Source organism: Pempheris klunzingeri, chromosome 9 (genome assembly GCF_042242105.1).
Source record: "Pempheris klunzingeri isolate RE-2024b chromosome 9, fPemKlu1.hap1, whole genome shotgun sequence".
NCBI classification, from domain to species: domain Eukaryota; kingdom Metazoa; phylum Chordata; class Actinopteri; order Acropomatiformes; family Pempheridae; genus Pempheris; species Pempheris klunzingeri.
In genome coordinates this window covers 24,157,491-24,174,167 of record NC_092020.1, presented here as the reverse complement: position 1 = coordinate 24,174,167, position 16,677 = coordinate 24,157,491, and the positions used below count along the sequence as shown (strand labels likewise).

General features: G+C 39.5%; 1 protein-coding gene across 1 annotated transcript; it reads right to left on the bottom strand.

Annotated features, from left to right (window-relative positions):
* Positions 1–211: 211 nt before the first annotated feature.
* Positions 212–2,053, bottom strand: lingo2 (leucine rich repeat and Ig domain containing 2). The gene has a single exon (XM_070837072.1). The coding sequence runs from the start codon at positions 2,051–2,053 to the stop codon at positions 212–214; it is 1,842 nt and encodes a 613-aa protein (XP_070693173.1).
* Positions 2,054–16,677: the final 14,624 nt, after the last annotated feature.

Here is a 16,677-nt window from a genome sequence, read left to right as displayed (position 1 = left end):
CCTACAACGATTTTCAGTATTTGAAACACAGTAACCAAGCATTATGTCAAGATCCAGTGATTTATGGTACTGCTTAACATGATGTGACGCCCCCAAAAATGTCACTACCACTCTCCCTGCAGCTGTGGGAAGTTCAGTAGTCCGATTTTCAAAAAAATACATTGTACTTTGGGCATTTCCACAATCCAGAATCTTTGTTCTATAAAAGAAGTCACATCATTTTCATGTTAAAACGACGAGGACCAGCTTGTCCCTCCGCTGAGTCAACATTAGTGCCATTAGACTTTGACCTAGGCACATATTCAACATCTATGTTGTTTTTATGTTTTCCTTTGCCTCTGCTCCAAACGAAAAGGAGCAGGAAACAAAACAAGACAACTCCCAGGAATGTGAAACAACCCATAGCGGTTGACACTAGAATAGTTTTTAGGTCTAAACCGGGAGTCGCACCGGCCGTCCCATTGGCAGTGGTATTGCTTGGATCTGTGTAGTACTGGGTCCTGTTGGCGTACAACGATCCCAGGCTTTTCACCGCCAATGATGTCATCAGGGTGTCATTCCCAGCAGTGTTGGAGGCAAGGCAAAGGTACACTCCGCTGTCTTGTACCTCAGCTGACTTGATTTCCAGTGTACCATTGTTGTGGACAGTGACTCTACCATGGCTCCTACTTGTCAGAACTTGTCGACGCGGGGACAACCAAGACACAGTGGGCCTTGGTTTCCCGTCAGCACTGCAGCGCAATATCGCCTGCTGGCCTTCATCCACAGTGATCGTTTGTGTTTTATTCTCACGAATTCTTGGCTTGGTACATGTCACGTAGTAAGACAGGAGAGTCTCCTTAAACTCCTTAAAAGGCCTGCCACGAATACCTTCAGGGGTGCTGCACTCCGGCTGTGAATCACCGAAGAAGATGGAGTGCCTTTTCTGTAGGATCCACATGAGACGACAGTCGCACACCAAGGGGTTGTTGTCAATAAGAAGAACCTCCAAAGCCTCTGGAGACTGAAAAACACCCTTCTCCAGTGTATCCAGTCGGTTGTGAGAGACATTGAGGACTTTGAGCCCCCGCAGGCCCTGGAAGGCATACTGTTCAATGGTGGTTAGCTGAGCTCCAACCAGATGGAGCTCTTGTAGCCGAACCAGTTCCATGAGCATCCCTCCTTCAATGTGCCTGATGCGGTTGTAGGATAGGTTGAGGTGTGTCAGGTAGGGCAGATACTTCAGGGCTTGGTAAGGGAAAGAGGACAAATTGGTGTTGGTTATGAATAGGGTGGTCAGGTTGAGGCCATGCAGGGTATTGGCTGGCACATGGTCTAGTGAAGGCCAGTTATCAATTTCTAAATGCCGCAGCCGGAACAGCTTTTTGAAAGAGTAAGGATGCAAAGTGCTGATGCTGAGGTATCGTAGATGGAGGCTGACCAGGTTATGCAGATGGGATAGGGCCTCAGTGGGTACAACTGTAAGGTTGCACCTTTCTAGGGTGAGAATCTCCAAGCTTAAAAGTCCACTGAATGCACGGTGAGAAATGTAAACTAGATCATTGTCACCAACTTCCAAAAACTTTAGATTGTGCAGGTCCTGGAACATGTAATCCAGGAGGATGACTATCTTGTTGTCACTTATATCCAGTTGAGTAAGGTTTGTTAAGCCTGTGAAGACGCCCAGAGGAATGAGCTTGACGCGATTGCTCTTAAGACTGAGAAAGTGCATGTTAAATAGGGCATTGAAAGCTCCAGGCTCAACATAACTAATAATATTTCCACTGAGGTCAAGTTCCTCAAGCCCAGGAAAGGCAACAAAGTCATCAGGGTTGATCATGGTCAGCTTGTTCTTACTCAGGTCCAGGATCCTGGTTTCTGTTGGGATGCCATCTGGGATGCTGGGCATGCGCTTGCGGTGACAGACAACTGCCTTGGTTTGCGCTGAACACTCACAGCGCGAGGGACATCCCAGGGTAGAACCCACAAAGACAGCCACAAGGGCCAGTCCCAGGAATGGCTGCCAGCATGAGACAACCGTGTGCAGCATGACTTTGCTCATACAGTCGACCATTCTGTCACGGTTCTGCAAGAAAGAGAAGGAGAACAAAGAGAGAAAGTCACTCAGGATGGACCTCGTGAAAGCAACATTCCTGTACAATTAGTTAATATTACAAGTAATATGGCAGGCCTATGGTTTAGAGAAAATAGAGTACTTTTACTAATATTGTTATATTATTGTATGAACAAACAGATTGGAGTGACCAGATACACATGGCTCATGCTCGCCATCCTCTCCCCATCTAGTTACTTATTTAAATAAAGACAAGCCCTCCAAATTTTGGTTGGGCATCTGCTAGTGTCTGAATTTAACAGCCTCTTTCTTTTTCCAACCATCACTTGAATCTGTCTGCTGTCTTTGTTTTACTTTCATCCACAAGATACTGATCAAGGCACAGCAGCGCTGGTTAAAATGCTTGACTGCTGAACATTGACAGTAAACTGGACTTTCACCAGAATCAAATGAACTGTTAAATGAAAAAAGGTGCAGCTCCTGCAAACCATTGTATCACTTCACTTTCTGTGTTTTAACAGTTTAACAAATTGCAAATCAAAGCCAGACAAATTGATTAGGGTGACTTAATATGTTCTGAGCAAACATGTGGAATCATTATTTGTTTTTTCAGACATATTCTCTATTATCTGATCGTATTAAAAACATGCACTGCACCCTATCTTCTGGAAGCAAACAGTGTCCAGAATGAAAGAGATCAATCATGAAAAACATGCTTGCACAATTGCAACAAAACCCAATCAACAAGTAAAAATTGGAGAGCCATGATCAGTGTTGGAGGAATATTATGATTGTGATAACATGTATGAACAAATGGAAGGAATGGAATTGTACCATTTCCTTTCAAAAACCTCAGTGGAGACAGCAATGCATGTCAGGCATGTCAAATGTATTATTTTATATATAGTTTGAGAAAAAAAGGACAATAATTTTACTCTACTGTCATGCCAGTGTTTTACTTGTGATCCATTTCAACATCCAATGTCTAAAAATCTTTCTCTGTTACTGTGTTTTTGTTGGATTGCTACAGAAGTTAGATACCACCATTATGCACTAAAAATATCTACATCTACTTGTTGACACGAACAGAAAATCATGATTGCAAATAAAAAATATATTTCTATTCTGTCAAAAGGTTCAATAGAAATGATTTCATGCGTCAGGCGTTACACGGTTAAAATTTGCTATGCTGATTTTTCACCCATAGGCCCACTAAGATATTCACATAAGCACCTACTCAGATATATCAGATGAAGATGAACTGATATATGACCTGAATGCACTGCTTGCCACAAACAGACTGGGTGACAGGTTGCAAAGATTGCAAACCATCCCTGCCTCATTTCGTGTGTCATGGGCTGTGCTAAATTTAAACGATGAGAGGAATAATCTGAATTTCTCCCCAGGCTCCAAATATGCTGACAGATTACGGTACAAAGATAATATGATGGCATACCCATCTAAAGAGAAGCATTATGTAAACCTAACAAATGAATTCAAACAGCCAAAATAAGACAAATCTGACTCTCCAAGTGACACAATTCAAAACACACAACACCAAGTGCAACAATGTGCACCATAAAACCAGACACATAAATGTTATCAAACACTTGCAATTCCAAATTTAGAAACATTATTTTGTACCCATATGCAGGCTGATCACTGATGTGATCCCAACAAAACAAACATATGTGAAAACAATGATAATTGGATGTTTCCATTTCTGTAATTCAGTATTGAGATGGTGATGCACTGATGTTTTGTGTCATTGGCCCATATTTTATGGTTTTTTGTTCATAAATATGTAACAGTTACGGATATTCACAGATTTTTCCTTTTTGGTGTCTTTATTTCCCCTTGCCTCCATTTTTCTATACAGCTTTAGTGCTTTAGTTAGCAGGCACCATATGGCTGGTTCTTCATTGCTGCTGACTTGTAAAACATTGCCAAATGTGCATTGGCCTGTGTAAGTGTTCAACAGCTTTCTAATAGTTTATTGGTAGTCTAAAGCTAAATAATTATTATCTGCATTAAAAGCTGCACTTTTCCGTTAACGCTCAACATTAATGCTAACATGCTAATTGTCTGAGCTTGCCTTCACTAAACACCCGTGTATTGCTTTGATTATTTCAGAAAGTAGTAAATTGGCAACATTACCAACAAAATTTAAACATTACCAACAATTCCCAAACTTAGTATTGCTTATAAGTCATTTAAATGATTATGATTAACACAGTGTTCAATCAAACACTTCTACAAACACATGTATAATGTGATTGTGACATACAGACAAACATACATGCACGCAACTTCCTTCTGCCCTCTGCTGAGACTTCCCACGTAATAACCGCCTTATGCACACACACACACACACACACTGGCCACATGAAACGCAGCACCGCATGATTTGATAGGTTACTAAGAGGGTGTCTAATCAGTATAATAGTTGGATATCTTGATAACAGTCTGTAATCACAATAAGAGTGAGCCTGTGATGTGACCCTCTCACCTAGGCACTGCTCAGTGAGAGAGCCATAATGGAAGTGCATCATCAGTAGCACCTGCTGAAGTGAGTCCTGTACAGGAGAAAATGCTGCACAGAATTAGGCAGGTGCCCTGTGGCAACATCCACAAATAAAATCCTATAACTATCTGCTCACTGAGTGATTGTGTGCTGATTGTGCCCTTCAAAGGACAAGACAAAATGCAGGATGGCAACTTTTGTGACCTATAATATTCAATAGTTTAAAAAGAATCTGTTTGCTTGATTTGGCTTTGTTTTTTTCCAGTGAAAAATCGTTAGAGCTGTGTAGCTTGCATTTCTGTAAGGATTTGTGATTATATGGATAACTGGCACTACACAGACAGTGTGACATCAAAGTAAGAGCATGTCAGCAGAAAGAATATATTCTGCTGCCTAAAACAACAGTGATGTCCTTTTTCTCAATGCAGTAATTTTTAAGAGCCACAGGACACGAGGGCACAGGCTTTGTTCTAGATTCACCGTTTTATGTTGATGTTCGCTAATCACATAGAAGAAGTAATGACAACCATTATCTCTACAAAAAGAGATCTCGGTACACCATTATATACTGCGGTTACAAAACACAATGAAATATGTCTCACACAACTCTGTTACAATGACTTTACTCAGTCAGATTTCTGAAATATGTCAGAAATAGCTCCTGGAATACAATGAATATCAAAAAGTTGACCTTAGAGTAGGTTGGGAAATTTTATTTTATCTTTTTGTACCACTTTCCCAACGCTTCGACTCTATCTCAATATTCTGGAAACTTCCGGTGACATTCAGCAACACTCTTGTGACGGCAGAAATCCTGCACTGCTCTATGTGATAAGACTGCGCAGTGAAGGTGTTTCTATAATGTCACCCCTGACCCACATTAGTGCAGGGTTGGATCCTGAGAGGGGGAGGATAACAGCTAATGGTGTCTGACTCAGCATAAATCAGCGCACAGCCATTTTGCAGGGGTGCTGAGGTCGTTTGCGCAATGCCATCATCCCAAGCATATGTACACAAATGGCCCGACATGAATCTCAAACTTACGTAATACTCCAGACTGTTAAATTATGATTTACTCCTCCACAACGACAAATACATGAGGACATATTTGTCTTAACTCATTTCTCATATGCATACAGTTTACTTTCCTATCACAAACTAAAAACACGGAGGGCTCATCCCATGATGCCCCTCTTTACTTTTCAACATAGCCCGGGGCTAACTAGTAAGAGGATGAGTCTGTGTGACGTCTGTCTTTAGTAGAGCCCAGCATGCACTTGTAGTCATGATTCCACTGACATATCTTTCTCATTTCTCTGAGATGCTTCCAAAACAAGGCCTATATTTCTTCACCTCACTCTTGTACTTGTTCTGCTTGTGATTATATTTGCTACGTCTTTTTTTTCAGACTAATGGAGCTTTGTGTCGCTTTGACCTCTGCACTCTTGACTTGGTGTACAGGTCAGTGAACGCTACAAGAGGATTTATCAGACAGAAATCGAAAGGTGAGAGTGGAGCGACTGTATGCAGGAGATTGCGATTGCTCCCCCGGCAGATGACTGATATCTTCCCCCAGGTCATCGCTGAGTTTCTGTCTCTGCATTTTTCTTTCATACAAGCTCACTATGACACTTTCATTTTCACTTCCTGTGTGTGAACCTCCTCTAATTGCAATTTTCACACATTACAACAATTCATCACTATTACTGTTACTCAACTTGGTTAAGCTTCACTGTATAGTTTTACTGTTAGTTTGTGGAAAAACCACATCAGACAGAAACTATTATTCAAAGCAATGTATTTTTAGGAGGGGATGTTTTTATTAAAGTTGGAAGGGCATATGGGCGCGATGATGATTTTGTTATTTGACAAATAAACACTAATACCAGACAAATAAATTCACAATTACTGTGATAATTCTGTTGGTAACTCAGACAACCTTTAGACATTTTGTGTCATGATGTTGACACAATGCAGTCCACAATTAATGATCTGATGCTGAAAAGTCTTGCCTCAGGACACAGAACTTATGGTATATATAATATACGGTATGGGGCCATTTCAAAAGAAAAGCCTGACATTTATTTATTCATTGAATCTCTTTTATGAGAAAAAAATCAGCAACAAAGATCCCTGGTTTGAGTCCACAGGTTTGCTCAGCTACATATTAACAATACACACACTAATGCCACATGATAACAACAATACAAATGTATATATATATATATATGTATATATGTGTATATATATATATATATATATATATATATATATATATATATATATATATGTGTGTGTGTGTGTGTGTGTGTGTGTGTGTATATATATATATATATATATATATATATATATACATATATATATATATATATATATATATGGTGATTTTACATGCAGCACATACAGAATTCAGCCGTGGTCCTATGCGTACTCTTTCCTGTAAGCTCCTTTGAGTAGCCAGAAACATGGCAGCTGATTAGATTTTAATTGGAGCAAATAGAATAGAGCAATCAAGGGTCAGTTTGCTCATCAGTGTATCTCCCCCTGATGGGCAGAGTGGACACCCACCATCCATGTTTGATATCAAATTATTTACCAATTAATTAGCCCAACGGCTCCTGTATGGAATGAGTATGACTATGCAGAATGATAAACTCGATGGAGGGCCTCACTGTACAGGGGGTCAGCTTGTTAGACTGCAGCGTGACCTTTGGTTTGAAGTCAGATTTAATACGGCATGATGTAAACATATTGAGCATGTTTTGAAAGACCACAGTTAAACTGTGTGTAACTTATTTGTACTCTTACTGAAAAAGAATGTTTTGAATGTATTTGAATGCGGGCTGCAGAGACATTAAACTTGTTCATCCGCTAAAAGATTATATAAGCCGTCAGTTCAAGTGAAAACATGAAAATCAATGTTGGCATAATACGGTTTTTCCGTCCTAGCAATGACACTGTTTGTCACTGGTCGACTTTGTAACCACTACATTCTGTTTATACTTAGTCTCTTAAGCCATAATCCTGGCAAACTATTGGTTGTAAACATTTTGCTTTGGCTTTCATCTGAGGGGCAAGTTTGCACACCCTGAAAGCTCACAAGGCACTTCTTATTTTGCCCAAGTAGTTTGAGGATTTAGATAACAACTTGGCCTCTGTGCAATCAACCAATAAAAAGCCACTTGTGAAATTGGCCTGCCTCTATCTTCTCTGGAAAGGTTTTCAGACTGTGTTTGATGTGGCCCCCAGGCACTGATCATTGCACATAATGTGATTCCTCTTCACACAGAAAAGCCTCCCCGCGTTTATGGTGGATGATGGGAAACAGTTGCTTTCTTTACCCGGCAATTATCAACACCCCTTAAAAAGCATAATCAAAGCGTCAAATTTTGATATTTTGACTTGGAAGACGGTTCTGCAGGAAGAGCCACTTCGAAAGGCAGGAAGAGGAGGAAAATTAACTTTCAGAGCTCGAGCAAAGCCGCAGAGGAACGGGGCTGTGCGAGGAATAAAGCAATAATGAAAGCAACATTATGTGTAATCATGCAGGGAGAGAATGTGCTACATACTGGGTGCAGCAGTTATACAGCACGCTCTCTTGTACATTAGCATCTGACATGGCTGCCCTCACGTCAATGGGTCCAAATCATTGTACTGTAATTGGTTATAATGAGGAACAAATAAGAAAGGCAACACTTTCAAAGAGTGTGAAAAAGGATGGTTTGAAAAATCCTACAGAACTTTTTTTTAGAGCTGGAACCATTTCACCACATTGACATAACAGGCTTGGTTAGCAAAATATACAATCATTGTTGTTTCCACTGTGCGAGTAAAGTTTCTGTGGTCAAGAGATGGTTAATGCTTGCATACAAAGGGCCGTGTTTGATGTCTTAATTTCCCGGATAACTACAAAATAACAGTACATCCTCATAAGGGTCATTGTAAGGGAAACTTATTAAATCATCATTTTATTTTAATGAGGCTTATATCTTATAATGATGCTACCCTGAAGGAAAGATGTTATTAACTTGCAGGTTAGTTCACAGTCAGTGTGTGCAATTAACCCATCTTTTCAAAAGAGCATTGGCGAGTAATCAAATGAGATCTTAATGAGAGGGAAGAGACTGCCATGCTCTTTGCCTTATCCATTATTGAAAGGATCTTTGTAAAGGGCGGCGAGGCTTTAAGGTGAGCCTGCCAACATGCAAAATGACACTGTACTTCTTTAATAAACCACTGTCAGTCTGACCTCTCATGCATGCCTCCACAGGATGTGACCTGGATACCATTAAACAACTCAGCCTGCATCAATTTTTCCAAACACAAATAATTAACAGGAGAGGACAGCAGTCTTTTGAATGGTGGGAACAGGAGACCAAGAAACACAAAAGAACAATGGCAGCAGTAGCAACCTTAATTATTCTTCATGCACACAGATGGCAGTTAAAAAAAATCTCAAAAAAAATCTAAAAACCCCTCGGTGGAAATTGTTCAATTTTTACAACAGTTTTCATAAATTGGATTCAATGCAGCAAACTGTATGATTCATTAACACACACACTGCAAGAGCAACATGATCATAGGGTTTTGGGACCTGAAGCCCTTAACAGTGAGAATCAACAGCCTCGGGCCAACAATAGGCTTCCATGCACAAATTGCCCTTCTGCTTGGCTTGCAGAGCGAAGTCAAAGCTCAATTAATCCGTGTTAATTAGAGATAAACTTGGTAGATTGAGTGAGTTGCTCTTTTCTGTGCCTGATAACCCCTTGGTTTGGGAAAGAGTCAAAACAGCCGCATCAAACAGACGGATCTTGATTCATCCCACAAGAAAAGCCTCTCGGAGAAGAGAGTTAATCCTATGTTTAATAGCTATTAAAATTCTGAACTTTAGAGACAAGAAGGAGCTTGTAAAACACAACTTGGTAATTAAATGTGTGAGGACAAATGTGCAACAGTGACAATATGAGAGGACTTAATAAGGTCTGGAGAACAGAGCATTGTCATTGCATTACATTTACAAAGTGACACAAAGAGAAGAAAAAAAAAATCAACCAATTTGTCAGTTCATTAGAGAGCAATGTGTTATGAATTAAGAGTTTTATTGCGGTGTATTTTTCTGAGTTAAAATGACACCCACTCCCTGCTTCCATTAGTCTCACACCATATAAACATTGATGCACCTTAAAATTGATATTGAGGTAATGTTATTGTGCTTTATAGCACCACTTAAGCAGGTCAGAATGCTCCCCGAAGAGAAATCTGTATTCCTTCACTCTGACTGCGACGTCCGGGACAGATACTTAATCACACATTAACAAAAGCAAATAATCTAAGTAGGTGTTCGCTGAAAGATGTGGCTCTGAATCTGAAGCGAGATATGGTGAGAGTGTGAGCAGCTCTTCTGTATTGATTTCTAACTGATCCCATATAAGGTAGCAGTGTTTAGATTATACAATATTTGATTTGTTTAAGATCTGGACTGCAGAAACATGGGCGATAAATCAGCCAGGCCGCGGATATGTCGTTTTTGGTATAGTCTGTATTCAGGCCAATAAGCAGTACAGAGAGGCCATATGTCTGTTTGTGGAAGAAAACAGTACCGTCATTATATTGTTTGTTCACTTGAGAGCAATGACACGTTTTTTAAAGACACATTCTCCAAATTCGAATCCCTTGATTGAATTATTCACCTCTTGGTATATGAGAAATACATGTAAAACAGACATATATAAATATATATATATATATATATATATATATATCCAATCGAATATCACATAAAGCTGTACACAGCTCGTGGGCTGCAGAGTGATATTATAGACGGAGGTGAATTGATCTAAACTCCCTTTGTCACTATACCACGCCCACACATCCTGTCTCACTTGGAAATATGTCACATTACGGGACATAGAGATGCTCTGATGATTTACAGCGTCCTTGATAACAACATTTTAGGGATCCATCCATGAATGTTTCCTTATTATATAATTTTATATTGAAAAACAATATTGACCGATTGTTTTAACTCATAAATATCGCCGTCACTACCAACTGTATGCCAAGACGTCCGACTATCAGCCGTGCTGCCGAAGTAAAATTATCTTAAATGTCATCATTTACAATTATTACATAAATTATAGACAGTCACATGTAAACTCCCCAGGATATTTCCTCATAGTCAGCTCTACTATCTGTAACATGGCAAGCAGTAGATAAACATCTCTGTTGAACATATTAATATTAGAACATATTAATGTTCCACTTCAGCGAGGACAGCAAAACCCCCGCAGTCATTAATCATTGCAACTAGTAATATTTTTAGAACATGAAATCAGATCTTTCACTATCTGCACCCTGACCACCACTTAGGCTGATAATGTGTATTACACATGTGCTATGTAACATACAGTCTGTTACGCAAACACCAAATATAACATATAGCTCAGTGGGCTACTCTATCTGCATCCAGGAGAAAAATCAATAACTTCAGAGACCATCGTATGTCATATGAGAATTATGCAGGCATTCATATGGATGAGTACAAGTATGTTATTGATTAATTAGAATTACAAACCACCAAAGATTCAGACTTTACTACAATGTAAGATGCTACGATGTGCAGCTAGCACAAAGCGTGATTCAGGTTCGACATTTTTCATTTCACATTTCAGGCAATGCTACAGTGATAAATAAGTCAGCGATGCCGAGAGGGATTTTCTTTTTTCCACCTTCTGCCCCCACAGAGAGATTAGCCCACAACAGAACCTCTGAAGCTGCGAGAGATGCTGTGTCTTGCTCACGAGTACAACCAGCAGTGTGTGTAAACACATGCCAACAAAGGGACTTGAACCTGGGTGCTGCAGGTGTTGAAGAACTGCTCCCAGGATCATAGCAGACTGCTGCCAGCGGCAGGTAAAGAAAAGATAGCAGTCAGACAGGACATGACAAAAGAAGCTCCTATAGCCTCCTTTCCTTAACCATGTCTTTCCTTTAATGACTTCATCATACACTTGCATAACCAGCAAGACTGCCTGAAATTTTTGTCACTGATCTCGCATAGTTTCACTGACCTAGACTGTATTTTTACTCGGCCTCACAGCTAAAGAGCATTTTTAAAAGGGTAAGCAGAACCTCGAGTGAATTTCTTCCTCCTCTGGCTTCGAAACGAAAAGCCTCGTGAGATAAATTGTGTGGACTGATTAAAATGCATCCGCAGCAGCCGTTAACACATTGTGTGGGCTCCTGAGAGCCCTTGTGCATTCATTTCTTGTCCCCCCCCCCCCCCACCCACCCTGCCACATCTGGACAGCCTACATCAAGTCTGAGTCAGGGGGTGTTTCATCGGCACTATGACTCAACCACAGGGACAGTTTAAGGTGGTTGGCAAACCCCTTTCCCCCTACACCCATACACCTCTCTGTAGCCGTTAAAACATTTTCATAAAAACTAAGCATACCATATAGCATATACCACTTGAGGCAAAAGACAAAGGATAGAGTGCTGCATGTTAAAAGAAAAACACAAAGCAACCATACGACAATCAGCCATAATAAAGGAAGACAAGTACTGCTGACTCCATGAATGCCTGTAGCACAAAATCTGAAAACAACAAACAGTACTACTGCAGCATAATGAAAGCTTCATGCTTCCTATTGCCAAAAGTGCTTCAGCTTAGACAACGTACTGTGATGAGAGGATGCTTTGCAGTATTACAGTGAGACGCTGCTCCTTCTTCACTTAGAGTAGGATATTTTAACATGTTGCACAAGCTTAAAGAATTTATCACAGCAGCCAGTGTTGTCATCTGTGCATTAAGCATCATCCTGTCTTCGGCACGCTGATGAAAGACCGCTGGGCAAGACGTATTTTATGCCCAAAATAACAAACAAATTCAGAGATACAATTTTAAACAGTTTTTTGTAAGTTACAGAAATTATTCATGATGTTAGCTGAAAGGAACACATGCAGCTCTAACATACCCATGCATTTCCGTGATGTCCCAGCAGTGTTTCTGGAAATCTTGTACAAATATCTGCCAGACATCTCTCCATCTCTTCCCCTAAATCAAAATGCATTCACCACTTCTTGTTTTAAATCTCATTCTCTTGTGCTATTATTTGCTGCGTGTGTGATGCCTGTTCCTCTGTGTCTCCGTCTTTGTCTTTCCCTCTCTCCCTCCTCTTTGGTTTTCTCTCTCCTCACCCAATCAAAAGATCTGGCCTCTAACCTTGCAGCTCAATGCCATTAAACTCCTTTCAATTCTGCAGCTTGTAGCACCTTGGAAAAGACAATGGAGCTTTATGTTGTCTTTAACATCAGCCCTGGATATCTGCTTGTATATTTTTCTCTCTCGTGTAGGCTCAGTCATCCTCTGGTGTGAGTTGCTTGGTGAGAGGAAAAATATTGAGGTTTTAAAGATACATATGTGATTATTATTGCTTTACACATTTCAAACACGGCCAGGTGAAAGGTAATGGTGTATTGATTGACTCCACTGAATCTATGGCATGTTCACACTACATCCAAATCATATTCTGAAAAAAACAACCATCAACAAAGGTGCAAAGGATAATACAGCGTTGATATAGACGATTCATGCACGTCAATTGTACAGTATTTTCCTATACAGGACATTTGCACGTAATGCGTTGCCTGTCTTGCAGTGGTTGAGTGCAACTATGTACATTTACTATAGTGCAGTGCTTAAGTATACATACATGAGGTACTTATACTTATCTTTTTTTGCACCTTTATATTCCAATATGTCTTAGAGGCAAATATATTACTGTCTACTTCACTACCTTTGTCTGACAGCTTTAGTTACTTTTCAGATTACTATTTTTTCTTGAATCACCAAATGTGGTCATCTTGAATGTGAATTTTGTTTCTGATAAACTGAAGGATGAAGTGTTCCTTTATGGGCGGAAAAAACTCTCCTGCTTTTTAAACTAAATAAACTATTCAAACCCTCTCGGACCAGCTGGGAAATGCATCATTACAAAGCTGAAAACAGGCTGTTTTTCTGCTCATGAAAAGTTATTAGAGATATGTGATTCTCAAAGGACAGCAACGCTACAAATATACGACGATGTTCTAGACCGTGACGCATTGATTTATTTTAACTACTGTAGCACAACCTTAAACATCTACAGCTGTAAGCACGCACATCAATGTCACACACACATTAACGCAGCAGGAATATTAATCCAAAAACATCAGATATAATCTTAAAAAAGTGACAGGGAACATTTTACTGCCCAGTGAGAACGGCTTTTGATACTTTAAGTATATTTGACTACATACATAAGCAAAGTTAGTTCATTTCATTGTGGGAACACTTTTAGTTAAAGGATCCGAACGCTTCTTCCACCTTTGGCTTATTGTAATTATGTTACTGTGGTATGAAAATGATTTTGGTGTACAATGAATATACAACATAACAGAACGCTGTGTCCATCTTGTATGACGGATCCCTTCTCTAGTGCTTTTTTCTTTGAAGGTCTAAGGAAAAGGGGTGTTGAATTGTACAATGAACATATCGCCAAGTCGTATTTAAATCACATTACACTGTGCACAGCCATTTACTTAAAATGACAAAAATGAGTATTTACTGTATTTTTTTTAAAGATAAAACTTAAAAAAGCTTTTTATGAATTCATGTTATTATCCAAACTGCTTGGGTCATCCGCCACATTTAGAAGTGCCAATTAGAGTACAAAATGGTACCAGGTAGAAAACAATGCTACTGATGGAGAAAAGTTAAAGCGACCAATCAACTCTGTTCTGGTCTGATGTTACTACTTCAGTACATAACTTAGTCTGAGGTGAAATAACAAGTGTTATATATTACGTCATGATAGATATCAGTGTTAATGTTGTTAATGCTAATGCTATTACCGTAGGATGCATACCAAATTTAGCACACAGCAACAGTTTTACAATGGTAGCATGTAAACACAACATTGCTGCTGATTCCAGTAAAACACTGCATACACATAAAAGCATGCAGCTTTGCCAGTGGATCTCACTGTATGACCATGAACCAGGGGAATTCGCACAGCCAGGCTAATCTGACTGCACACAGGGTGCACAAAGGGTTAATGAACTGCCAGGGGACGAATCAAAGCAGGAGTTTGAGTGACTTGACTATTTTTATAGCTTGCTGTTATCAGCTTTTCAATATGGTGTTACAAACTGGCTCAGGGACAATAATGGCACTCCCTTGGGATTACAGTCCATACAGGGATCACAAAGCCTTATTGGATATTGATCAGGTCATGTGATACTGTTGTCGTGAAACAGAAACAAAATAAAATAAAAGATACAGCAGGCGGCAAAAGATAATGTCCAAAATGACCGTCCTGCTGATTCTTGTCTGGAACGTTTCAGTCAATATTGCATTTATGGTGCTTCATGCTGTTCATGTTCACTTCAAACACTTTGGGATAGATCTCCTAAAGCCTGCATGTTCAGTGAAATAGTGTGTCATCATATTTCCCTCCCTTATCCACCCCTGCTGTCTCCCCAGCAGCTGTAAAGAAGCATAAAAAAAGGAGAACTAAACTAAACTATAAATGTCGGAACACGCTGCCAATTGGCCATTGTCTTTAAGGACTAATAACAATATTTACTGCGTACTATGTGCGAGTAAATTCAAAATAACATAGTAATTCAGAGCAGGTATGATGACCAGACATTTGTATAGTGCAAGCTTTGGATTTCCACACATAATTAAAACTCGTTATAAACCGTTAATGGCGTGGTACTTTCTCAAGGTTACAGCTGCAATTTATCATTTATCTTTACTTTCAGGCTAAAGAAGTGGCAAAAATGGTTTGATATTGACCCGCGTGTCCCTGTTCTTAGTTTTGATAATTTTATTTCTACTTTGTGACTAGAGCCTCACAGGTTCTTTGATGATGGCAATGAGATGGTTATTATATTCTCTAAGGCTCCTGACTGTCATCAGCATCAGTTAAGCTGAGACATTAATACATACCTAATACACTGACTGATGTAATCTACCAACAATAGTTTTCCCTTTCATGCAGAGTCATGAATTTGCATAGTAGACGACAAAATGGGTTAGAATAAGAGCTGCATTGTATTGCAACTATTTTGATAATCACTTTTAATTATTTAAGTCACGTATCAAACAAACAGTCTCATCATTCTCTGGGTCCAGCTGGTCAGATGTGCAACAGCTTCGCCAGTGGCCCCACAGCTCAAAATGTGATACTGCAGGTATCCCTTAGTGTCCTTTCTTTCTCTAAAGTAATGTTTTATTTTCATCTGTGACACAGGTGACATAGTATAAAGACCATTGTTCGTGTCCCTTGTGAAACCAGAAGTCAACAGTAAGCTTATTTAACTGATGTATCTCATACTTAAGTGATTACATGTGTAACGTAACTTCACCTCTATGACTAATGCACTTATTCTAATAAGAGCCATGATAGTTCTTCTAAGCTAAGACAAAACGAGAGGCTCAGAGGCAGAGTGGATCGTCCACCAGTTGGAAGATCAGCGGTTCGATCCACGTCTCCTCCGTCTACATGGGCAAGACACTGAACTCCAAATTGCTCCTAAAGCACGTGTGTGTGAATGGGTGAAAGGCACGATAAAAGTGTAGTCCTTTTACAACTGAAGACATCATCTTGAGCTTTGTGAAACTGTCATTTTTTCATTGTTTTCCGATGTTTAATAGACCAAACAAGTGAGCAATTAATCAATAAAATAACGAACAGATAAAGAGAGCTGTTAGTTCACATGCAAAAGGAGGTAACATCACATCTGTTACATGTGTGAAATTGTCTTCGTATGAGAAAAAGTGTAATTACGTGTTGTAATTGAACATCTGATTTATCTCCACAACAATCACAGCAACTGATCCATCTCATCTACAGTATAACATTATTCATGAGATGCTACCATGCTCTCATTTTGTCTTAATTCACATGTAAATGCATCTCTACAAGCTGCACTCTGTATGTATGTCACAAATTAAGTCATTTGAATTCTCTATAACTCAGTAATGAGTGATACAGTTGTTGGTTTTTTTTTTTTTACCCCAGCTCTGATGTACTGTAAGTTTCAAATA

Coding starts and splice junctions, on each gene's coding strand:
- lingo2 (XM_070837072.1), bottom strand. CDS start 2,053: ATGGTCGACTGTATGAGCAAAGTCATGCTGCACACGGTTGTCTCATGC.